General features: G+C 39.5%; 1 protein-coding gene across 3 annotated transcripts; it reads right to left on the minus strand.

Annotated features, from left to right (window-relative positions):
• Positions 1-6,128: 6,128 nt before the first annotated feature.
• On the minus strand, positions 6,129-26,054 carry snx33 (sorting nexin 33). Of its 3 annotated transcripts, none has more exons than XM_012966575.3 (4): positions 25,669-26,054; positions 21,548-22,252; positions 13,011-13,723; positions 6,129-6,720 (listed from the first exon to the last, which is right to left on the minus strand). In XM_012966575.3, the coding sequence occupies exons 2-4, from the start codon at positions 22,228-22,230 to the stop codon at positions 6,467-6,469; spliced, it is 1,650 nt and encodes a 549-aa protein (XP_012822029.1). In that variant the 5' UTR covers positions 22,231-22,252; positions 25,669-26,054; the 3' UTR covers positions 6,129-6,466. The 3 variants fall into 3 exon arrangements, with proteins under 3 accessions (XP_012822029.1, XP_017947573.1, NP_001016368.1); XM_018092084.2 differs by lacking the exon at positions 25,669-26,054 and adding an exon at positions 25,539-25,662; NM_001016368.2 differs by lacking the exon at positions 25,669-26,054 and adding an exon at positions 25,034-25,496.
• Between the last annotated feature and the right edge of the window lie 491 nt (positions 26,055-26,545).

A 26,545-nucleotide genomic window follows, 5' to 3' on the forward strand; every position in this document is an offset into this window, starting at 1 on the left:
CACACACACAATCTGACTCCACCCTGTACGTGACACATATGCAAGCATCAGTCCATCTGCTCGAATATCCTGATCGCTGAGCAAGGGCTGTAACCAGGATTTATGAGTAATACTACAGTAATGTAAATCTCAGATGCCACTTGCTGGCGGATCTCAGGCAGGTTTTTCCCTGTACAAGGATACTGGATTTGCAGAGCAGATTATAGATGGGCTGACATTAGGAGGTATCTGTGTGTAGAGAATTTCCAAATACAGGAAACAATAAAACACATGCATTAGGCCAGTTAGGGCCAAACTTTGGCCCTCCAGATATCAAAGAACTACAGCTCTCAGCACCTCCAAAAAAGGATACAATTAGAGGTCGCTCTGTGGCCCAGGCAGGCAGTAAGCTAAAAATAACTCCCGCAGAGATGACGGAGATAGAGGTGTTTAGAATAAAATTCAAAATATCTTATGTTGCAACAATCACAAATAGGGATGTTAAAAAAATTAATTGTTTAACATGCAGGCCTGGATTTGTTACAAGGCCACAAAGGCCTGGGCCTAGGGCGGCACAAATTTAGGGGCAGCATGCCGCCCTGCCACACCTAAACTTTGCTCACATATGGAGCATTGGGAACAGGATGCACAGAAACTTCAGCACTTCCTGTCCCCAGTGCTCCATAAGGTAAATGGATGTGTATGCATGTGATCCCGGGCAGGGGGAGGGGCTGGGGAATGGGGGCGGCCTCTGGGCACCGAAATGATAAATCCAGTGTTGTTTACATGCATTTTAAATTTGTTATGTGCAGAGAGCACATTATATGATAGATGACTATTAAAAATATAATGGAATAAAGACAAAGGCACTTGCCTGCTGAAAAAAATGTTAGAATAATCCAAGGAATATATATATTAATATATATATTATATATATATATATATATATATATATATATTAATATATATATAACATACTGCACATATATATAAAAAAAATATGATTTCAGCAATACTTAATAAAAAGACACATTTAACTATTGTCCCCCTGGTTTTTTAATGCTAGGGTTAAAATTGAAATGGGATCATAGAGGGAGTTTTGTGTGCAAATCTTAGACATGTTTGCAAATCGCATGAGGCCTAAATGGATGACTTGCTCTGCATACACTGCAGATACATAAAAACAAAATATATCTAAAAGAACATAACATATATGTGTTTTCAGAGATCAATGTACAAATGTATATAAAAAAAAAAAAGCCATGTTTCCCCATAAACAACACCCCTATGCCATGGAAAATGTTGAATCAGCCCTGCCCCAAACCCCACAGTGTTATAAATGTAGTAGTCATGTGAGGAGACATGCCAAAGTATAATAAGAGATTATGAAGAGAGAAGGGTTTAGTTTTAAACAGCAACTAGCATGATTATTTTTACATAAAAAAATTGTAAGTATTTTTCTAGTGATGCATGGAATGAAGGAAACTTTGGAATGTGGCCAAATTCCAGGGCTTTATGCAGGCTCCATGTACAGCTAAATTCTTTTAGGGCAGGGGTGTCAAACTCAATCACATAAGGGGCCGAAATCTAAAACGCAGGCTAAGTCGTGGGCCAAATTTTTTATTAATATACTTTGTACTTAGTAAGATACTAAGGGGTATATTTATCACAATGTGTAAAAACATTACTGGTAATGCTTCACTCCACTTTTTACACAGCATGATAAATATACCCCTTAGTCTTAGTTACTATGTGAGCAAAATGGAAATTGATCAGGCTGGATAGTCAGACACACTCACCAAAGGCCACATAAAACAGCCAGGTGGGCCAGATTTGGCCCCCGGCCTTGTGTTTGATATATGTTTTAGGGTAACTTACAAATGTTGCCATAAGTATTGTCACACCATAAGTACACAAATGTTGCCATACTTTATTAAATGTATGTGTGTCCAGACACACCTCTTGCACTTCCATATAGTTGTGCTAAGTGCCACAGAGTCCATCCTGCTTTCTGCTGAATCATGCTCATTTATTTAAACATTTATTGATGCTGGGGAATCCTGGAGTTTCCATCACCCTGAACACAGCGGTAATTATAGGGTTCCTGCAACGGGTTATGACACAGCAGATTTGCGCCAAAGAAATCACCCACAAATGCTGTTTAACATCAGAAGTGATGCAATCAATACTCTGAAAATGTTAGCAACATTTTGCATCTGATTAGCAATTTCATTTCGCTGGTTCTGACACCTTGCACACAGTTCCCCATGCTACTGTAATTACACTGGAATTCTGGGCAACAATGTGTCTGAAAATTGCACTTTGGCTGAACACAAACGCACTAAAAATTGAATCCAAATCCAAGTCAAGTGACATATAAAACTATGGAAAACTGAGCAATGCATATTTATTAACAGACAATGGACTTTTTTTTTTCTTTCTCATATATTAATAAACAAATTAGGGTTTTGATTCAGCCAAAGCTGTTAAGGAGGATTCAGTATTCAGCCAAATCCAATTATTATGAACTTGGGGCATCCCAATATATTTCTGAATATCTTTTTCTAAATATACTTAATATATAACCCAAATTAGGGATGTACCAAATCCACAATTTGGTTTGGGATTTGGCCTTTATCATCAGAATTCAGATTCGGCCAAATCCATGTCTCTGGCTAAACCAAACCCAAACCCTTAAAATCATGTGACTTTGTCACATGAACACAGAAGTTGAAATATTTTCACTGCACACTTCATACATGGTTTCTCCTTAATTCTTCTTTATCCTTATTTGCATATGGTTCTGTATTCGCCTGAATCTTTCACTAAGGATTTGGGGTTCGGCCGGATCCTAAAATATTGGATTCAGCGCTTCCCTAACCTAAATAAACAAGGAATGCGTTAGTAATTTCTCCTTCTCAAAGTTGAGGAAACCATGTCACTGTGGCTGTGGTTTCTGGCTTATTGGGTGCAAACCCCACTTGATTCAGCATTTGGTTGTATTATTGTTCTATATTTCAAGAATATCCAGGGCATACCTATCGAGCCTTAAGACTATTGTCAGATGGGTGAAAAATATACATTTACCCACAAAAAGGTCAGCATATCGATCCTTTAGGATGGGTTACTCCTATCCCCTACTCTGAAACCCTTTATGCCAGCTCCCCTTGCTACCTAGGAGGAAGAAATATGGTGACCAGATATCTTGAAAATTCAGTGACATATCTAGAAAAGCCAGCCAGGAGGGCTGAACCGATTGCAGTTTAATTAAAAAGTAAAAAATATGTACTGCCCCGCAATATGTATTTATTAGACATATCCCTGAATTTAATGATCTGGAAAAAAGGTAGTTAAGATGTGGGGATTCAGGGCTGCATAAGACATGTAATCAGATAAAACAAAAGAACACACATCAAAATATAAAGGGTTTGTTTGTGCCTGAAAAGAAAAAGTACTTTAGTCCTGAAATAGTTATAAGCCTGTGTCTGCTTGTGTACCATTCATATGTCCAGTCTGCTTTCTTACAGCCATAAGATTGGTTGTTTCTGTAGCTGTGTCTGCTACAAATAATAATACTAACTATGTGTAATGGAGACACTAAGGGGTAGATGTATCAAAATATTAACTGGGGAATAATAAAGGCAGCAGTTGTATTTCTATCAGTTACTGGCAGTCAGGAAATGTTTAACACAAGTATAAGCTACTAATGAAATAATGACAGGAATGAGAGAATGGAGAATGATGAAAGGGGGAAGGCTGGCAAGGCAACACTGCTTACAACTCACTCACCCAGCCCTTGTTTATTCCATGGAGGCGCAGCTTGCTGGGCACACCCACTCTGCTAGCCACCACAAAGTCAGCGAAGACTTATTGAACTTCTTGTTATAAATATGAAATAATGTTATTGCATTCTGATATTCAATCCATTGGGTAAAAATAAATCAACAGCTCCCTGTGCTGTATGAAATCCAGGCCATGCAAGCCACCACAGCTCAGTCTTACAGAGGCTTCTACTTATATTTAACACTGGCCCATTCTATGATGCATATATATCATAATGTTCATGACTACAATCGTTGAGGTAAGTAAAAGTTACTGGACCCCACTGCATGACCTTTAAGGCCCCCAAACCCCAAAAACTTGCACAAAAAATGTGCATCAGTTAATTTCCTCACTGGGCCTTGGGCAGGGTCTGTAACTTTAGCTGGCCATACACGGTAAGCTGCAGTCCCCAATCTGATGGGAAAATCCAACCTGCCCGATCGACACCTGGCCAATTTTAGGCCAGATATCGGGGAGGGGAGGTCCGTCAGGGGTCCCCATACATGTGCAGATAAATTGCCAAATTGCTCTGAAGAATTAAAAACTGCAGCTTATATCTGCCTGTGTATAAATTGTTAGAAATCATTATACATCTATTATTTATTTGTCTATCCAGTGAATAACTCCAGATTAAAAAATCTAGATTGTGCCAGTGAGACTATAGTTCCATAAAATTTCTTGGGAAAACCAATTGCAACAATGAGATTGTTGTTTCTAATCTAAATGTGGGTTAACTCCAACACATTCCCTGCGTAATTCATTTTTCTGTACACCCACCACCACCACACACTATACAGATTTAAAGCAGATAGATCAGCACGAGCCATTTCTAACAACAGCACTCTCCCACATACCATAAGTATGTGTTCAGCACTAGATTTAATTCTTATAACTCACTGCTTGGTTTGTGCTCTCTCAATACTGTCCAGGAGCAGAAATGAATTTACCAATGGATCAAAAAAGCTTAGAAAAAGAAAAAAAAATTTGGAAAAGAATATGAATAATAATAAATGGGCATATTAATGTTCTGTACATAAGAACAGAAACTTTTAAAGACTTTCTTAAAGGAGAAGGAAAAGTAAAAAACTAAGTAAGCTTTATCAGAAAGGTCTATGTAAATACAGCCATAAGCACTCACAGAAACGCTGCACTGAGTCCTCTATCAAAAGAAACAGGATTTCTTGTCTCCTTTTTTGTTAACACATTCTACGGTATTAGACTTCCTCTCTCAGAAATATCCTTCATTCCCGGGTCAGAGTCTGTGCAGCTTTCTCCCTTCTCCTGCTCCTCCCTCCCATAAGAATTCATAAAACTCACTCTACCAACCACTACAGCTACAGCAGGAAGCTATGAAGACCAAGCTAAAATGGCAGCTGGTATCTTAAACAAAAAGTGGGAGCTTCTAGGTGTCTTGTTGAAGACATACAGAGCTAATAGTAGCTGCTACTTGTCAGGGCAACTAAAACAGACAATACTGATAATTTACTGCTAACTGTCTGTATGTGTGTTTTAGCAGAGACAATTCTTAGTATTGTCTATACCGGGGTATTTCCTGGCTTTTAGTAGCCGTGACAAGTAGCTGCCACTAAGTAGCTCCATGTGTCTTCACCCTTACTCAGGTATGGTAATGCTTTCTGCTAAATAAATATAGCATACTAGGTGGCACTAATGTGGCAAATCTATTGGCAGTAAAATGACAAAATGACTTTCCTTCTTCTTTAAGATGCATGTTGCATTCCCAGTGCTCAAGCCTACTCAGTAGCATAATGTGCTCTTTTTGTGTCTGTGTGTGTATTGCCACCTTCTCTACTAGTTGGCTGTACTCTTCACTAACAAAAACAAAATGCCACTGCTCTGGCGTGATTACCTTGCTAACCTCAAATGCTGCCCTCAGTTTAGTCAATTTGTCACATGCAAGAACAGCCCTAAAGTTTATTATTAACAACCTACAATGTAAGTCAAAGATGCCTGCACACAACCCACAAGGTTTTGTGAACAACTTCTCCCAGCATCCCATAATCCCTGAGGCTAAACTTCCTAGTAAGCACTGAGAAGCAGGAGGGTCCTGGTACAAGATAATGCTCTTTCTTTTAAGAAAAAAAATGGCCCCAGCTCAGGTCCAGGTGGCTATCTTAAGTTCATGAGCCTGTGTGTGAATGCTGTGGCTAGACAGCTAAAAGTTCTGCACTTAAATGTTAATATTGCCATGCTCCTCATCTCAATGACACTTGAGTATTCTATTCACAAATGATATTATATGAAAAGCATTCTTTTAATTAGAACCTGGGTATGGTTTAAATAGAAACTAAAAATCTGTCACTAGAAAGAAAAGATAAAGCTTTGATTTATTATTGCTCTTGTAACACAGCAGCAGCACCTCATCAAAAATATACATTTATCAATGTACACCCAGTGATAAATTTCTTCGTTCCAAATATACCCTATCACACCAGAATCTCATAGTCATTGAGCTCTGTATGAGCTGTTAGAGGAGTGTCTGTTGTACAAATCCTGATGTGGCCCTTCCCAGCTGGGACATTAAGTGTACAATAATCTCCCCACAGTAAGAGGCACCTTGGTAAAAACAGAAAGGTTTAGTATAAGATGAATAAAGGATGCTAGGCAGGTACAGTGGCTAGTCATCTGGTGTCACAGGTCATCTGTGTCACAGGTCATCATACATGTGCAAGGTCTTCTCCAGCTCCTGGCTCACTCTTCGGTAGAAGAGAATTTGTTCCTTTAGGTAATGCTGAATGGCCTGCTTGAAGTCCTGAAGCCTTCTCTGGTGGAAATGGTTTATTTCTGCCTGAAGAGCAAAGCCCACCACACGGCAGCGCTTCCTGATTCCATCTGCCTCATCCTGCTCCATCCGACCTTCATCACTCATCCGCTGGCTCTCCTTGACCTTGGCAAATGCACCTATAGAAGGGGGGGGCATTAAAAAGTAGGTTAAGAGGCAGTATTTTTTTCTTTAACCTAGCAAACATGTACTGAACAGCATTCTGCCTACAAATGAAACCTGCATTTATGTCTTCAATAAAAAAATCTTATTTGCCATTGCAATGGTGTAAGGCAAATAATACAACTGTTTTCCTTTTGTGCTTTTCTGAAAAAGGAGTTACAAACTCAATTCAACACCAATAATGTTTTTTTATTTTAAAAGAAGTCAGCAAGAACGAGGCCTAGATGTCCAGAAGGCTGGTCTGATGTTATTACTGAGCTCAGAACCAGCAAGTGTTTAATAACATAATACTCCAGGCATAGCTGCTGCATAAATAACCTTATGAAGCTTGTACAGAGAGAGATCATAAAGCAGGGCTGTCCAACTTGAGGCCCGTAGGCAAAAATGTGGCCAGCCAAGGGATTTTTATGGAGTCCAATATCTACAGATGTCTTTGGATGACATAACTGGTCCAATATATGTAAAAAGTTGCCTAGTACTGCCACACAGGTATGGAAGTACAAGCATCCTCCTCTACTCACTACAAGTCATCAGGAACATGTTACCATAATCTAGAAAGCTTCAAAATATGTGAACACTACAGTTCACAAATTTGCTTTATCTGTTGTACTCGATGATAATTACCATAAATCCATACTGACAGCTAAACAATGCTACTGGGTTTATTTAAGAAATCTCATGCCACAGTGTTCCAAATTAAGAAATACCCGTGTCCAGAAGTCTGAATCATTCTGGATAATAGATCCCAAATTTGTAGGATACATAGTACTTCATCAGAACAATTTGTTTCACACACTAAAAGGGCAAGTAATCCAAGAAACATAAGTGATATTATATAAATATGCTAGGAGTTGATTGAACATACAGAAAAGTATGATATATTTGTTATTACTGAGACCGGAAGGGATGAAACATTTAACAGGGCTGTTGATTGACATGGTTTTAATAGTGACAGGGGATTAAAAAAAGGTAGAGGAATTTGTATTCATGTAAGGTCACAATTGAATCTATGCACATAAATTACTGCGATAGTACTAAGAGGTGTGTGGAAGACCTGTGGGTAGAGATTTAGCTGGGCTTAAAGTGATACTGACGCTAAAATACGACTCCTCAAAATATGAATGTACATAAAAAGTGTTGATTGATTTTCGCTGAGAGATTTGCTTTTGTAAATAATTGTTACTTGAAGTCCCTAAACTTGACTGTTTTGCCAACCTGACTGTCCCTTCTCAGCCTGTCAGTTACAGCTTCTAATGCTAACGGCCTCCTGCTGGACAAATATGGCAGCCCTCTTATAGGGGAACATGGGGGATCAGACAGGTAATATAAAAGCATTGGGCAAATATTTTTATAAGATCATGCAAAGACAATGTTATGATAGATGTAAAAAAAGGTTTAATTTCTGGTGTCAGTATCTCTTTAAGGTTACTAAGAAGATGACAATTTAAAAGAGCCCCAGCCCTATGTGCCATAAGCCTAAGAAAGTACATAATTTTAGATCTACAAAAGCATCCCTGCAACATGTTAACTGGGAGTTCCGCCCCTCCGTGCTTAGGTTTTTCATGTCAGAGGAGGCTGGGGGGAATCTCTAGTGAAGAGGGCTCTTTAAGTTACCAGGAGAGGCTTTTTGCCCTGAATGGAACGTGTTTTTAAAATGCCGTTTTAATAAATATACCTATCAGTTTATTCCCCTTGTAATCAACAAAAGATGTTGTGTGATAGAAAGTTGGAGCTGAGTTTGGTAAGAAAAAAAAAAGTGACTAAAATAGCATTAAAAAAAGAAATCTGCCAAGCTAAAACAGAGAATGAAAAGGGCACTGCAAAGGAGTAAAATATATCCCAAATATGTAAAAAAGTATCTGGTTCCACCAGATAATGAAGTTTTGCTTTTTTTAAAAAACAAAACTTTAATTTTTAGGTCTGTTTGACATTAGTGACAGAAAAGCTTTTAGAGGGGGTATACATGAATACATTGCAAAGCACAATAATATAAGTTTATGTCACAATGGCTTTGTTCATGACAGATCTTACCAGACAAATTTAATTACCTTCTATGAGCAGGAGTGATTCTAGCTCATGAGCTCCCCCACTCTACCCTTAGCGCTTACCTTTTCTGTGCCAGAAGGGGTCCTGGGAGGGCCACATGGTTAGCGCAGATAGCGAAATTAGTAACTGCAAATTCAGCTCTTAAATTTACCAGGACCCCTGGGTAACTGCAGATTGGTAGAAATAATACAAATTTGAGTTTTGCACTAAATGGTAGTGTGTTGGGGGCCAACTTCGTTGAGAAGGATTTGGAGATTTATGTGGATAAAATTGTGTAACTCTAGGCAGAGTCACTCAGTGACAAAAGCAAATGATCCTCCATTGCAATTTTTTGCTTATTTATCTATAAACTACATCAGTTTCTGAAGGAAATGCAAATCATTTACAAATGCTAAATTTAACAGTATAAGTACACTGTATTTAATAATATACATATTTAGTCTTTCCTGGTCTTTAATTAATTGGTTATGCCAACCTAAACTTGTCAAATGTCTACTGCGCACAAATCTGATCTCTCATCCCCTCTCTACCAGCTTATTTTCCATATAGCACCTCAGTGTTTGATTTTTATGGGGTACTTTTTAATTTCTAAATTATACAGTTTGCAAATAATTCACTTTACCATTTAAAATTTTATTCTTGAACAAATGTATTTTTTGTACTTGTAATATTGGTGTGTAAGCAGCCATCTTAGTGCACCCTGTCTGATTCTAAAGGTGGCCATACACGGGCCGATTGCAGCTGCCGATATCAGACCCTTGGACCGATTCGGCAGCTTATCGGCCTGTGTAGGGGCAGAAATGACGGTCATACCCGACCGGGCAGGTTAAAAGGTTCAGTCGGATCACGGACCGCATCGGCTCGTTGATGTGGTCCCCAAACAGACTGAGCCATTGCCGCCATTAGAATTTGATCGTTTGGCCCCATTATGCAGTATGATATAACAGTTTTACAGTAGAACCGTGATTACTGTGCACTTCTCTGTGCTTAGCATAGGTCCTTTAAACAATGTGTTGCAAATGTCCTTGGGGGTTCTTATATTTGGGCACACACTTCCCATATATGCTATGCCAAATAGTGCTGTTGAATTTGACTGCACATTTGACCCAATATCCACTAAAGAGAGGGAATAAAATTAGTTTTCTGCCAACAAAGAAATGTATTTTTGCCAAGCTGAAACAGCAGAAAACCAGGTAGCTTTTCACAACTGGTCAATAAAATACTTAAAAGGAGAAGGAAAGCTACTGAAGCATTTTATTACCATAGATTAGTCACAATAGTCCAAGCTAGCACGCTATATTTATTCTGTAGAATGCTTTACCATACCTGAGTAAACAGCCCTAGAAGCCTTCTCTTTTTAAGACAGCAGCTACCATTGTAGCTTGGTCTGACATCACTTCCCTTCCTGCATGCAGCTCACTGAAACATCTTTCAGCTCAGATTGCAGCAGAGAGGGGAGGGGCAGAGATTAGCAAGTTTTGCAGGCTCGAGTTGTGCACTAAAGGATTTTTCAGAAAACAGGAAGTCTGACACAGAAGATCATGTGTATGAAATTGAAGGTAAGAAATGCAGTGTTTTCTGTCACAGAGGATTTACATAAACCTTTCTTTCTTAGTTTTATCTTTCCTTCTCCTTTAAATAATATATAAATTTTTTAATGGTACAGGTAGGTATAGCAACCCCTACATATTTACAAAGTAACAACTGGGACCCCAAATTGTAATTTAGTCTTCATTTTTAGTTATTTTGTTTCAGCTCTGATGTATTGCACTTCTAAAGGCATTTTCCTATGCACTTCTCTCTTGTTTTAACATTTAACTTTCACAAGTTTCACAAATTGTGTTTGTCCTCATCTTTCTTCACCTTTTCTTCTTGATAGCCCCTTTTCATCTGCTATCTCATTCTATTTCTCATTGCACCCATTTTTCTTCTTCACCTTCTCTTTTCTTTCTAACAATAATATAGTTCTCCTTTTAACTCTTATTTTTACCCTTATATCCATTCTCCTCCACCACCCCGTTTTGCTCAGTTACTTTGCTCTTCATACTTCCCTCCCCATCATTTTTTTGGGTCCTTTTCCTTTGCATACTACTTCCTGTTTACCCTACTCTTGTTGCACCATCTTCCTATGAATTATTATTATTAACTTGTATTAATTTTCTTGTGCCTTAACCCCTACCTGCTGCACTTTTTTCTTTCTGCTCTGTCTTGTATCTTATATATATATATATAATTATATATATTATATATATAACAAAGTGAAGGGTCACTCAGACATCGGTGAAGAAGAGGCCGCTCTGACAGGACTTATAAACAGCAAAAAAGTTTTTTATTTATTCAACTAGTTCACCAGTTGAATAAATAAAAAACTTTTTTGCTGTTTATAAGTCCTGTGAGAGCGGCCTCTTCTTCACCGATATATATATACAGTGGAGGAAATAATTATTTGACCCCTCACTGATTTTGTAAGTTTGTCCAATGACAAAGAAATGAAAAGTCTCAGAACAGTATCATTTCAATGGTAGATTTATTTTAACAGTGGCAGATAGCACATCAAAAGGAAAATCGAAAAAATAACTTTAAATAAAAGATAGCAACTGATTTGCATTTCATTGAGTGAAATAAGTTTTTGAACCCCTACCAACCATTAAGAGTTCTGGCTCCCACAGAGTGGTTAGACACTTCTACTCAATTAGTCAACCTCATTAAGGACACCTGTCTTAACTAGTCACCTGTATAAAAGACACCTGTCCACAGAATCAATCAATCAAGCAGACTCCAAACTCTCCAACATGGGAAAGACCAAAGAGCTGTCCAAGGATGTCAGAGACAAAATTGTAGACCTGCACAAGGCTGGAATGGGCTACAAAACCATTAGCAAGAAGCTGGGAGAGAAGGTGACAACTGTTGGTGCGATTGTTCGAAAATGGAAGGAGCACAAAATGACCATCAATCGACCTCGCTCTGGGGCTCCACGCAAGATCTCACCTCGTGGGGTGTCAATGATTCTGAGAAAGGTGAAAAAGCATCCTAGAACTACACGGGAGGAGTTAGTAATGACCTCAAATTAGCAGGGACCACAGTCACCAAGAAAACCATTGGAAACACATTACACCGCAATGGATTAAAATCCTGCAGGGCTCTCAAGGTCCCCCTGCTCAAGAAGGCACATGTGCAGGCCTGTCTGAAGTTTGCCAATGAACACCTGAATGATTCTGTGAGTGACTGGGAGAAGGTGCTGTGGTCTGATGAGACCAAAATAGAGCTCTTTGGCATTAACTCAACTCGCTGTGTTTGGAGGAAGAAAAATGCTGCCTATGACCCCCAAAACACCGTCCCCACCGTCAAGCATGGGGGTGGAAACATTTTGCTTTGGGGGTGTTTTTCTGCTAAGGGCACAGGACAACTTATTCGCATTAATGGGAAAATGGACGGAGCCATGTATCGTGAAATCCTGAACGACATCCTCCTTCCCTCTGCCAGGAAACTGAAAATGGGTCGTGGATGGGTGTTCCAGCACGACAATGACCCAAAACATACAGCAAAGGCAACAAAGGAGTGGCTCAAGAAGAAGCACATTAAGGTCATGGAGTGGCCTAGTCAGTCTCCGGACCTTAATCCAATAGAAAACCTATGGAGGGAGCTCAAGCTCAGAGTTGCACAGAGACAGCCTCGAAACCTTAGGGATTTAGAGATGATCTGCAAAGAGGAGTGGACCAACATTCCTCCTAAAATGTGCGCAAACTTGCTCATCAATTACAAGAAACGTTTGACCTCTGTGCTTGCAAACAAGGGTTTTTCCACTAAGTATTAAGTCTTTTTTTGTTAGAGGGTTCAAAAACTTATTTCACTCAATGAAATGCAAATCAGTTGCTATCTTTTATTTAAAGTTATTTTTTCGATTTTCCTTTTGATGTGCTATCTGCCACTGTTAAAATAAACCTACCATTGAAATGATACTGTTCTGAGACTTTTCATTTCTTTGTCATTGGACAAACTTACAAAATCAGTGAGGGGTCAAATAATTATTTCCTCCACTGTATATATATATATATATATATATATATATATATATATATATACATACATATATTTATTCTATAAATAGAATGTATTCTTATGGCCCCCATCAACTGTCTAGATTTTATCTACTGATTTAAGAAAGGGACTGCAAATAGAACATTAACATTTCTTGACATACCCTTCTGAAGGTGAATGATGTCTGGAAAATTGGAGAGCAAGCCTTGATATAATGATAAAGTATCCAAAAATCTGAACTGATCATTCTTGGGCTGTTCGGCAAACATTTCTCCCACTGCTTCATAAGTGCGGCCAGTATGAGAAATGGCCCCCACCAAAGGCTCAGAGCTATAAGGAGGGTCAAGCTGGAAGGAGTGGCTAAGACCTTGCAAGGCAGCCCCCAGCCTTTGAAACTCTTTGCGGAAGCCTCCCAGATGTTTACGAGCCAACTCAGATACTACACTGCTTAACTGAAGAACATTCTCATCCATCTTCTTGGAAAATGCCTTGAAGACATCTACTCTTTCTTCCACATCCTGAAGATCCTGATGCTCTGTAGGTAGCTGCAGAGTTAGTAGAAAGCTAGCACCCACCAATTCATCTCTTTCAGCCCGCCTTTTACCAGCCTTCCACTGTTTCTCATCTTGACAACTCAAAAAGTGTTGAAACCCATCATACTGGGAAAGAACAGGGTGGCTGGTCATGTGGTCCATCCATAAGACTAGACGGCGTTTGCGCTTCTGGATAAAGTCCTCCTCAAAACGACCAGTGGCCTGCTTCTCTGGCAGATGAGGCACAGATATTACTGTGAATTTGTGCAGCAAGCGGTTGTAAAGCCAGTCAAAGTGTTTGTAGCGACGGTAAACAGGAGAATTGCAGGGGTCAGGGGTCAGTCTAAAAGATGAAAATACAAGGTAAGCAAACAGGAAGAAATTATGCTCTTAGTGTGCACCTATAACATTAAAATTGCTTTCCCCACTAGTTAGGGGAAACAATAGTTTAAAAAAATAAATAAATAATAGTCCCCGCCAGTGCTAGGCAGCTAGAGCTCCCTCCCAGTGCGGGTGGCCAGGTTGTTTAGTACGCATGCACATAAAGCAAGACTCTCCGCTCGATCATTATGCACATGCATGCGAGGTAGGAGTGATGGATGCAACTCATTGGCTACGTCACACACATGGGCATAATGACAGAGTTGTGGCACTCCCTCATTATGCACATGCGAGCGCTACAACTTGACTGCCACCACCAGTAACTCCCTCCCGGAACGAACAGCTTAGGACTATAAGGGGGCTGTATTATTTACAAAAAAGTCTATTATCTCCCCAAACCGGAGTGTGGGCTCTATTGGTGGGGGAAGCAATTTTATGGTGATAGGTGCCCTTTAAGGAAGTTGGAAGAAAATTACACATAACTAAATGTATAGATATACACATGCCTTTCTCTACAAAGAAAGAACAAGATGAGAGAGGCAGGGAATAAACTATTCAAGGTAATGTATGTAACCACACTGTAAGTTCATTCCCTAGATCTATTAGATGCTAAACAAGTATTAACACAAGCAGTATACAACATCTCATTATAAGGAAGTATTGCTTCAGGTCCAAAAATTGATTTCAGCTAGCACACTGTATGGAGTTTGTATTTCCTCCCCAACACTTGCATGGGTTTCCTCTGGGTATTCTGGTTTCCCTACTACAATCCAAAAACATACAGACATATTACTTAGTTACTGATAAAACGGACCATGGTATGCACCCCCTGGATAGGAATGATGATCAATCTCTTTAAACTACTGCAGGATATTGTTGTTAAGAAATAATAATACCAGCTATAATCACCTATGAATAAACACTAAGCACTCTATGTCATAATAGTATGCTTAATCTGCCCAAGGAGGCTTATGAAGTGTCAGTGTGAGGGAGATTAAGATGAAGTAGTTATACTAATATGACACAAAAAAAATAAATAAACCAGATGTTGTAAATTATACAACAATCGCTTAGATGCACCCTCTACACAAGCCATTTTTACTCTGCCACAAAGGAAACATTATTCTACTAAGAGACACGAGAAAACACAGGATTTTGTGCCTGGAAGGAACAGGAAGGACATGACAGTTATTGTGAGTAGCAGGTATATATAAATATAGTTGTAGTACAATGTCTTACAATACTAATACTGCCCATTAAATAGATGAGTGCAGCTAAAAGTGTATGTAAATTGAGCAATAAAATAAATCATGCCTTAACTACTCTCTACCCCCTTTCACTTATATTGGAAATATAAACTCAAAAACACTCATTTGATGACATTGAAAAGAACCATTACTGTTGCTGACAGCCGTTTCCTATTTAAAAAAGGAAAACTACACCCCCAAACAATGTAAAAACCTGGTTCATCTACGTAAACTAATTTTATAAAAATATACCTATTTAATATTATGTGCCATCAAATAATAATAGAATATTGCCATTTTGAGTACTAAAGGACAGTCCCCTGGATCATACAATTTACATGCACACAAACAAACCAAGGCACACATAGAGGCAGATGTACTAAAACTCATATTTTTATTTTTAAAAATTCAAAAAATCAGAACTGAAAAAGTCACAGAAATGGTGACCTTTTCGAATTGTCGTCCCAAAAAACTTGAATTTTTCGAATTGTGGCACAAAAACCAACATAAAATATCCAAAACCTCTGAAGTTTCGAAGCAAAATTAGGATCTTTCAGAAAAGGGAAGGGACATCTGCCATTGATTCCTATATGATCTCGGCAATTTTTAGCTGGTGAATTGTCAGATTTAGATATTTAGCTGTTTGGTCACATAGTAAATCTCAAAAAAGTTGTCACTTTTCTTCCGTGACTTTTAGCGCTTAAATCCGGAACTGGAAAAAAAAATCCAATGCTTAGTAAATGGCCCCTATGTCAATGTTCCTGTCAGTGCTGCCTGACACAGGAGTGTATAAGAACATATCCGCTTCGCTTTGTCTGCCTACAAAATGCAGGCAGAGAGAAACAGACCCTACGTTTAGTGTGCCCTAAAGGTCATCCTGACAAGTAACCTGTGGTTTAGGTGCATTACTCAGATGGAATGATAGAACTTCAAGGTAGAAACCTTTGTATCAAAAGAATAGCAATGGCATTTTGCAATGGGTTCCATTGTTGCATTGTCAGAGCACATTATATCATATAATTAAATTGATGTGCATGTCAACCGTTCATTCAGTTGTCTAATAGAAACAAGAAAGGCTGGGGATCTTTGAGATGAAGAATGCTAATAGCAAGGTCTAACAACCTGTGCATTTTCCTTCATGTCATCCTCAGGAGCACTTCAAACTCCCAAAAGTAGTTTTCTTAAATCTTGTGCTTTTGGGCTATTCGGTAATTTGTTTCCATGTATAAGGCTATTGGCACACAGGGTGTTTTCTTATTTATGATTAAAGTCGTTGGCTAATGGCATAGGTAATTCTTCTGCAAAAAAACACTCATTGCAGAGAGGGCAATTAGGAAGGTTGTCTCAATATGTTCAATGTATACACACAATTATTGTACAGTGCTATGCAGTGTTGGACTGGCCTGCTGGGATACGGGGATTTTTTAGGGCTCTGGCTGTTGGGCCTATAATAACAGGTGGGCCCAGCCAGACGCCAGCAATGATGAATATCTTTGCTCTTTATAAATATGTAACAATAATAACAATAATTTATGGTAGCTGTGAATATGTGGGCACTGATAAGAGATGAGACCTGCCGATCAGCGCACAGAATGGCTTTAGAGTTTTCAAGCTGATTCCATTCCAATTTAAATAAAGTATTTTATGGAACTGGTATGATGTCCTGGGACCATTAGCAACATGCGGATAAAGCTGCTAACACTATGCTTTTCTCAGGCCACCAGGCCACTAAGACCTTCAAAAATTATTGTCATTGTTATATATTAAATACCACACACAAACACTGTTTGTTCTTGTAGCAGTTTCACCCTTGCCCTTCTGAGTGGCTTTTTTTATTTGGCACAATTTGATCAAAATCAGCGGCAAGGCAAGTTTTCCCATTTTTCTACAGAGTGTGTTTTCTTATGGCACACCATGACAAGGGCTAAGGTTAGCAATCTTTTCCACCACTCAGTGCAATGTAATGTGTACCACAAGCAGTGCATTTCCAATTTAGTTTAACAGAAAGCATTGGTTGAGATCATTTTGATCACACTATTCTACACTATGCCTCAAGCATATATAGGGAGTTGTATAAAATGCAAAACATTTTAGATCATTATATTATTCAGGAATGTGAAAACAGAAGCCAGTGATAACAGTAGTTGCTAATCTTGGTCAGAATTTTATAAAACTGAGCTGCGACAAGAAGGAAGATGTCACTTTTGAGGATTTATGGTCAGAACAAGTAAAAGGTCAAGGAGATAAAATACTTATTTCTAGACTAAACCATGACCAGTAACAGGAAGGGAGTTTGTTTAGGGAAATGGGAGTCTTGTCAATGTTATTTGGGAGAGTGTGTGCTGAAGGATACAAATGTCCATCCATTTGTGTTACAAAGGCACATCCTTTGTAGGATCAATGCAACTGTAACATATTAAAGTTACTTTACCATTCTGAAAGATGAAATCCATGCATACCATCTGTCTCATCGTACTAACTGCTTGGGTTCAGTCTTAAAGTGATACTGATATATTCCCATGTTATTAAACATACTGTCATAGCACATATCTACAGCCTAATACATATCAACACCAGGCATTAGGCTGATGCCACAATGGGGGTGGATTCTTGACCTGAGGATAAACGCAGGATAAATCCACCCCTTTACTTAAAAAATCCAATTGTGCCTGCACCTGGGGCCATTGTGCAAGTCCAGTTGCAGGCACATAAAGCGGAATTTGGTACAAAAATGCATAAGCAAACAGTTTTGTGCCAAATGCCACTTTGTGTGCCTGCACCAGGTCTTATGCAATGGCTCCAGGTCCAGGCACAACAATAAGATTTTTAAGCATAGGTGCGGATCCTCACCTCAGTTTATCTGCCGAGATTCTGCTTCGGGTGGCATCAGCCATATCAGTGTGTTAATGCAAATTCCTGTTTTACGGATCTGCTCAGCGTTTTGACCACCACTGCATGGTCCGCACTTGTGCCAAAATCTGTGTAACCAGCAACAAGCACAATAATATACCTTAGTGAAATGGGAAGTGGGTAAAAAAAAAAGCTGATAACAGACCAGGATATCAAAAATGAAGGTCTGTGATCTTGTCAATGATCCTTAAAAAGTGATCCTAACAGCCTTCTCGCTCATACTGTGTGTCTGTCTAATACTTTGATACAATTAGGCATAAGATAATCTTTGTACAGTACTATTACCTGATCTGACACTGTATTTACCTAGCTTTAAGTTACATTATTCCTTTTGCAAAAAACACCACTCTGTATACATGGAATCCGATTGTTATAAAAAATAAATAAAAACAATAAAAAAAAAAAAAAAGTGATCCTAAAAAACTACTCTTCAAAATATTAAATGTACATTAAAAGCTACCTATAGGTTTTGCTGATAATTTTTCATTGATAGGGCTTTTGTAAGTAATTGTTACTTAAAGTCCCTAAACCTGACTGTTTTCCCAGCCTGACTGTCCCTGCTCATCCTGTCAGTTACAGCTTCTAATGCTAATGGACTCCTGCAGCACAAATATGGCCGCCCCCTCATAGAAGAGCATTGGGGAATACTTTTATAGCACAAATATAAAAAATATTAAACTACATTTGTTATAATATTTTTTTTTAATAGTTTAATTTATGGTGTCAGTATCTCTTTAAGAGCAGATAATATATTTGTCCCCGGAATTTTTTTATCCTAACAATTCCCGAGACAAAAGAATATAGGAGACTGATGTTTCCATTGGATTACACTCCATGCCCATTGTTCTTTTCACTGCAGGGTGACAAACTCATGTTAAAATGTACTGGTTGCTGATATGACACACCTATTATAAACAAATACCACAGACATACACTGCCCTGTATTTACACACTTTTATCTATTAAAAGCATTGCTGTTGTGTGTTAAACGTTCCAAAAACATGTTTGAGCATAGTCTGTACTGACCATACACAAAAAGAGCCAATGATTTAATAAGGCTGCCAAACAAGCCGATCTTTGGCCAGATAGGAAGTGGGTCACATCAGGCTGATATAATCATTTGCCCCAAGGAAAAAAATTAGATCCAGGGGCATAATTCAATGGGCCCAAAAAAAAGGGAAAAAGGGGTCCCATGCACATTCTATTTAATTATTAATTTATAGGGATGCAGCGAACCCACTTTTTTGTGTTTGACTAAACCCACCCAGACGGATTCTGCCAAATCCCGAACCAAATCCTAATTAGCATATGCTAATTAGGTTCGGAAAGGTTTTAAAATTACCATGTGTGCAGCACACAGGAAAAATCCCCCCCCCCATTTAACCCTTCCGAATGCTAATTAACATATGCAAATTAGGATTCGGCAGAATCCATCAGGGTGGGTTCGGTCAAACCGAAAAAAATGGGTTCGGTGCATCCCTATAAATTAATAATTAAATAGATTGTGCATATGCTAATTAGGTTTCGGTTTGGCCAGGACCATGGATTCCAAAAACCGAATCCTTTAAAAAAAAAAAAAAAAAAAGGCTGGATTCGGCCCGAATCCCGAACAGATTCCGGGATTCGGTGCATTCCTATTAATTTATAAACTTGATACCTTATTTACAAATAGTTCTGATAATTTATGCAGGCCGGCCAGCCACTTTTTAATATTCATGTAATATATTTCAGCTATATTTAGGAATTACATGGTAAAGTGTGAGACATATTTTTAGTTTACCAATGGAGTTTCAAACTCATCAGATATGCGCTGGGCAAGTTGGCAATTTGACTCCATACACAGGCCAAAAAGCTGTCAAGTCAGTCTTGAGGGCCAAGTCAGCAGCTAATTTCAGCGTATGTGAGTAAACTAAACTCACTAAGGGTGGCCATATGGTATGCTATGGGTATAGAGACTGAATATTTGGCTATATGTTATACAGGCAAAAAGACAGTTCTGGTGTAACAAACTGGTTGTAGAAGGGAGTAATGGATGTTTATGAACAACACAGATGGGACCTCAGATGTAATTTTCTCTGGTGCTGATGAAACACTAGTTAAGCCACTGGACTGCTCCAGTTTGCTATACTAGTATGCAGTAGCTAATGATCACTGACAATATAAAAAGTACAGATGCTATCAATTTATAGCCTTTGCTCTTATTTATAAAAAGAAAGCAGGGAAGATATGATAGAGGGAAGTTATCAGTGGTGTTAATTAGAGTCTGTGGGGCCTCCCTGCAGAGGAACTTTTAGGGGCCCCCACCAATTATATTAGCGTCTCTTTTGGCGTCACTTCAGGGTGCACGCAGCGGTGCAACTATACAGAAAAAGTAACTCTAAAAAGAGACTGTGCACAACAAGCTTAGAACTTACTGAAAAGCAAAATGCACATTTTGACACATGGAACAAACTTTCTGCTATCATCAAATAATAGGGTGACTGCAGTAAAGCAACAGATTCCATAATAAGGAATACAAGAATAAATTTCACAGATATTTATCTAATTTAGCAACACGCAAAATTAATGTTTTAAGTGTGGGAAGGGTCCACTGCTACTGTGCAATAAACCTGCCAATGGGGATCATTAGAATTCTCTCCCTTAGGCCTGACACGGAGTGTATTGGATATCGCTGTAATCAAGAGTAAACCAGCAGTGCCCAAAACATCTCTATCTGTTCTGCCTGATTACAATGTCGGCCAAAGCACGCCATAGGCCTAAGGGACTGACCCCATTACAAATGTTAGTTGCTCACTGCGAACGATTGATCTAGGAGACCACAAGAACAGAGTTTGACTGATAAATTGCAGACTGGCCATCCCTGAACTGGCCAAACTGAAACTCTTGCAAAGAGCAACCACTGATAAATCATGAAGAGCGCAGATAGGATTCAATATTACCGTGATACATTAGATTTTATAACACTCACATTGGGTAGTCTGGGATACAATGTTGTGGAAGGGTTAAGGACAAATGGTAAGTACATAAGTAGTATTCATTCTACACATTGGAGTATTCTGTGTAGACTGATTGACAGAAACTTCACCCCGGGGTTGTTTGCCCAGTCTAATTTCTGATGTGAATGGATAATGCAGATGACAATAATAGATCACATTTGTGTTAGTAACCACCCCCCTTCTAAGTCTTACAGCTTAATGATACAAAAGGCTTTTGTTTTCCTCTGAATGACTGCCTACAAGATGAGCAAAGTTCTAGTGGTCAATACCCACAAATGTGGCTGCGCACTAAAATTTATAATAATTTGAGGTAATTATCTACCATAATGTTAAAAGAAACAAGACACTGTTTATTTTTCACTGCCTCCTCCCATTCTTAAAATCTTGCTAATTGCTGTGCTCATTATTTACTTTGCAGCAAATTAGTAAAATCAGAGGCTTTAGTATCAGACCTTATAAAGATGCTTTGTACATTTTCACTCAGACTTTCAGATTGACAGAAGAGTTAAATAAGGTAAATCATGTCATGCTAAAAATTCCAAAATTTTACCGTTTTTATCGCCCTTTAAATGTGGTGCTGTGTTACTGCACAAGAAACACATAAATTACACAATCTCCAGCAACAGTTCTCACCTGTATGAAATGTAACTCTTGATTCCTTTAAACTTTGTCTGTTTTGTAGGTTCCTCCACAGAGCAGCTGAAGGGGCGGGGATTTGCCTTCCACTGTGGCCCTTTGGGCCCCATCTCTATCGCATGGCTCTCAGACACTCCTCCAAACTGAGGGACATCACCAAGAACAAATGCTTCCACACCGGACCTAACAAAGCTGGAGAACCTGTTCAAATTGCGTCCCACCACACTGCCTCTCTTTCCACTTGCTATGCTGTCCTGACGTTCTAGAGCTGGTCGTGGACGGTGAGTATATTCTGGCCTGGGATAATGATGGTGGTGCTGCAGTTGGCTACGTGAGACTCCATTTGAACCACTGGGTTCATCCACCACAGTTTGTCCATCATCCCAATCATCCCAGTCATCATCATCTTCCTCATCATCATCATAACTTCCCTGGTGTGGGGAATCTGTATAGCCTTGAGTGTGACCAGAATAATCTACTTGGACAGAGCCAGAGCGTGGGCGCAGGATCTCCACATAGGAGGCTGGGAAAAGGCCCGTTTGACCTCTGCTGTTTGTTCCTTGAAGCCACCCATCTAGAGACACATCACTGAACAGGTGCAGCTCTTCATTTTCCAGGATATTGATCTCTTCCTTGTTCTCACCCTGGAAGCTATACAATGCCCGGGCTTTCAGAGCCATGACTGATGATAAAAGAAACTACCTGTAAAGTTAATAACAGAAATTAACAGTTATGATTTAGTAATATGCAGCTATAAAATTACAATGCTAATTATAAAGCATTGTGCACACTTGCGGCATTTTATGTATCATATATATATACAGGAACTAATATGGACAAATGCAATCAATCTCTTCATGTAGACCAGTGATCCGCAACCAGGGGAGTAACATGTTGCCCCCAACCCCTTGGATGTTGCTCCCAGTGGCCTCAAAGCAGGTGCTCATTTTTGAATTTCTGATAAGGAGGCAAGTTTTGGTTGCACAAAAACCCAGTATAATGCCAGTATAATGCCAAACATTAATTTGCCAATAATAACTCTTATTGGCACCCTCAGGAACCTTTTTAATGCTTGTGTTGCTCCCCAACACATTTTCCATTTAAATGTGGCTCACTGGGATTGGGGAATCCCTGATGTAGAAGGTAAAGGTCCCCATACACTATAAGATCCGCTCGCTTGGCGATGTCGCCAAGCAAGCGGATCTTCACCCGATATCCCCACCTACGGGTGGGCGATATCGAGTAGCAAGTGGCCTTAAAAAAAAAAATAATCCGATCGTTTGGCCCTGGGGCCAAACGATCGGATTACATTTGCGGCCATGTGGCAGTCGGTTCGGGGACCGCATCAACGAGCCGATGCGGTCCCCAATCCGACTGGATTTTCTAACCTGGCCGATCGATATCTGGCCAATTTCAGGCCAGATATCGGTCGGCCAGGCCGCTCGTTTCTTCCCATACACGGGCCGATTAGCTGCCGAATCGGTCCAAGGTACCGATATCGGCAGCTTCTATCAGCCCGTTTATGGGGGCCTAAAGAATAACCTGTGGCCCCTGTCACATATGCCACTGCCTCAACCAGAACTCAGAAGCACACGGCATTCCAATGCTAGCGCTATCCTCTGAACACTGTCAGCTTTGAACCTGCATGTAGGCATATTAGATCTGTGTTATTATTTATATATTCATGTGTCTACTTTTGTGGTCCAGGAAATGGCATCCATGTATACTGGGCCTTACTCCATACAGGAACTTAATTTATGGATTAAATTAGGTCATTTCTGGCTTATTTTCCCATAGGGCAATCTGGAAATAAAAAATGGTGAAAAAACTTCTCTTTTACAGAATCGCGCAATTATTATATTTTCAGTGTTGTCAGTTAAGCTTAGGTATTGTCAAGGGTTATAAAACAAGCACGGCAACAGTTACTATATATGTAGATATCTGTTAGCTTCTTGTAGCAGTACTTTAGCATTATTTACTTCTTTCCTTGAACAGAGTGCATGTTATGTTTTACACATTAAGTATGTACAAAATCTATATTGTATTGCTCTTGTCCAATATCAAACCTAATTAAGAACCTACCTTCCATATTCACATTCAAAAAATTGCTTCAAGTAAGCAAGACATGTTGCCTTCAGTTGCCAAAAGCGTTAAAGTCATGTTACTTTGCATTTGGTTTTGGTTTTACTGCACCCAGAAATTTGCCACTCTTACAAAACTTGCCAATCGTTAAGGAAATAGTTTATATACCCTTATATATACACTGTATGGTACACACACATGCAAACTCACAGACACTCATGCATACACGGTTATTCTTCCTCACTTGCCATGAATAATTTATTAAAGAGATCCCACGCTTAGCAACCTTTAGGAGTAACTGTTTTTTCAGTGCAGTGACAACATTGAAGGGTTACTGAACAAAAATAATTGTGCAATATCGGGTGCCTGAAGAGCCCATTTTTTATCCACTGTTAAGGCCTGAAAAGATAAAGCATTGTTTCAAATACCATGGAGGGCAGAATTTAGAGGGTAAAACTGTCTATTGTGTTTTTAGTTCAGTACAGAATAAATTTACCTTGAGTGGTAGCAATTTAAAGTTGTTTTTGTTATTTGCTGTGTAGTTCACCCCCATTGTAAATAAAATCAGCAAAAACACTGCCAGATCTGATAGATGAATGATATTGACTAGCTGATTGAGTGAGGACTGCAAGACCACAAATACCTGTTGTACAGGCCAGCCCTATGATCATATGGCTTTCATTTTATTAACTCATTCTGGTGCAGTGGTTACAAGGCACTTTTACAAATATTCTTGAACAGTGTCATATTATTTGCAATTGATTTGTGCAGCTTATTTACCATCAAGTACAAGGTACTGTTATATTACAACAGAGAAAAAGAAAATCATTAAAAAAAAAAAGAGAGAGAGAGAAGTGTTTGTTTAAAAAGGACTCTATGGGTGACAACATTTCCCTATTTCTGGATATTGGGTTTCTGGAACATGACCCATACCTGTATATATTAGTGTTTACTGTATACAGAACTTTTAGATTGTTAAAGCCACATGCAATAAAGTGACAATATTTGATGGTACACATACTCACGCACCATTAAGAGCCCAAGCAATTACTAGGCTGCACTGTGTATTGTTGCTACAAGCCATATAACTTCAGATTAGTTACCAAAGTAAAGATTGTTTACAAGTGGGGACAGTGTGTGGAAGGCATCCCTTACTGTGTGGGGAACATCAGGCAGCAGAAGAGCAAAGGCACTTTATCAACTGACCCTAATAATTGGCATGAGAAATTAAGCATCTGCATACATATGAATCCGTTTGTAAGGCCTCTTGTTTTCTGCCCCCCCAAACCTGTTCTATTAATTTCAAGAGAGAGCAAGAAACCACAAGCTATGTAAGTATGCAATATAGTAAATGACTCTATGCCCCCCAAACAGAATGTGTGTAATAATAAACACACTTACCCCTAGATTTGTGCCTTCTACTGAAACGATCCAAATGGTTAAAAAGTGTCGCGATGTCAAATGTTTATATTGCAATTGCAATTTCCATTGCTCCCCGCTTCCCTGTGAGCAAGTCACTGTTAAATTCCATAGAAAACCGTAGAACATTCGGCAGATCCCCAGAGTTCCATGATCTTCCCAAGCGGCACCTGTACGGGTGAGTCGGGTGAGTGAGGCGCAAGGGACCGTGAGTCGGAGCGGCGGGGGGTATGGAGAGATTAATTTGCTGAGAGCGGAGAGAATCCCATGTCAAACTTCCCCTGTGATGCGCACACACACACACACACACAAGCTCAGGAATTCACTCCCAAAAAATCCATTTCCGCTTGCACAAAACAACAGCACAGCTCCATAGCACAGAGGGAAAGTAAGTGCCGTGTGGCGCTGCAGCTGGGCAGGAGAGAGGGCACCACAGGGGCTGCTGGGTGTCCCCTACTAAGCACTTCCCGCAGGCTCAGCCAGTTACCTTCTGCCTAGAGGTGCGTGAGGGTGTGACATGCTGGGAGCCAAACTCTAGGGGGATGGGAGGCCGCAGTGTGGAATAAAAGCTCGGAGTTTCGGCTGCTGTTACAGCTCCCCCGCCCTCGCCTTCTCACCCGTGTTGTGTTGAACTCTCCTTGCCCATCCCTCCTTCCCAGAGGAGGGCTTACGGCACCAACAAACTATGCGTGCAATTCCGCGGCCCTCCTGCACGCCAACTCCCAGCATCCCACTGGCTGCCGAGGGCTGCTGGGAATTGTAGTCAAACCGTAGTTATTGAATTGGGAACATCGGATTGTAGCACCTTATAATACAGGCATCCTCTCACTCTGCGAAGTTCACTCGCAACCTGTGCGAGTGCGGAAAACTTTGAAAGAGTCGCTAGGATAGCAGCTTTAGTAGCGACTTCTTGGGATGGGTCTATAGAGGGGATACAAAGCAGGGGTCACATATCGTATTCACCGTAACTACATTTGCACTGCCTGATCTGGCTTTTCATTTCACAAGTACCCCTGCTTTTTTCTCCTGTCACAGTCATTTCAGCGGATCCTGTTTTCCATGATGTCAGGGCAAGGGAAGGGGGGCAAACAAAAAAAGGCCCACTCCTGCCACCTGCCGAAAAATATGTGAAAATCATGCTAGAAAATGGCCAATCTAAGCAACTTTCCAATACATAGTCATAACAATGTTCAATGGTTTTCTCATTATAATTGTAATTGCAACTGAAAGCAGAATTTGTTTATCCTTTTATGCTCTCTAGTTAGTGTAACAGAATTCAGTTCTTCTCCAAGTCTGGCATCCACTATATTGTTTCAGGAGTCAGAAATAAGAACTAATAATGCAGAGAATACAAACTATATATATATATATATAACATATAAAATTAATCACTGAATATTGGAGGTTTTCTGGTGGAGTTTCACTGTGAGGCTGAAGACATACAGTTACTAGTAGCAGCTACTTGTCACACCCAAAAAATTGACAATGCTAATA

The sequence above is a fragment of the Xenopus tropicalis genome, chromosome 3, assembly GCF_000004195.4.
Source record: "Xenopus tropicalis strain Nigerian chromosome 3, UCB_Xtro_10.0, whole genome shotgun sequence".
Classification (NCBI taxonomy): domain Eukaryota; kingdom Metazoa; phylum Chordata; class Amphibia; order Anura; family Pipidae; genus Xenopus; species Xenopus tropicalis.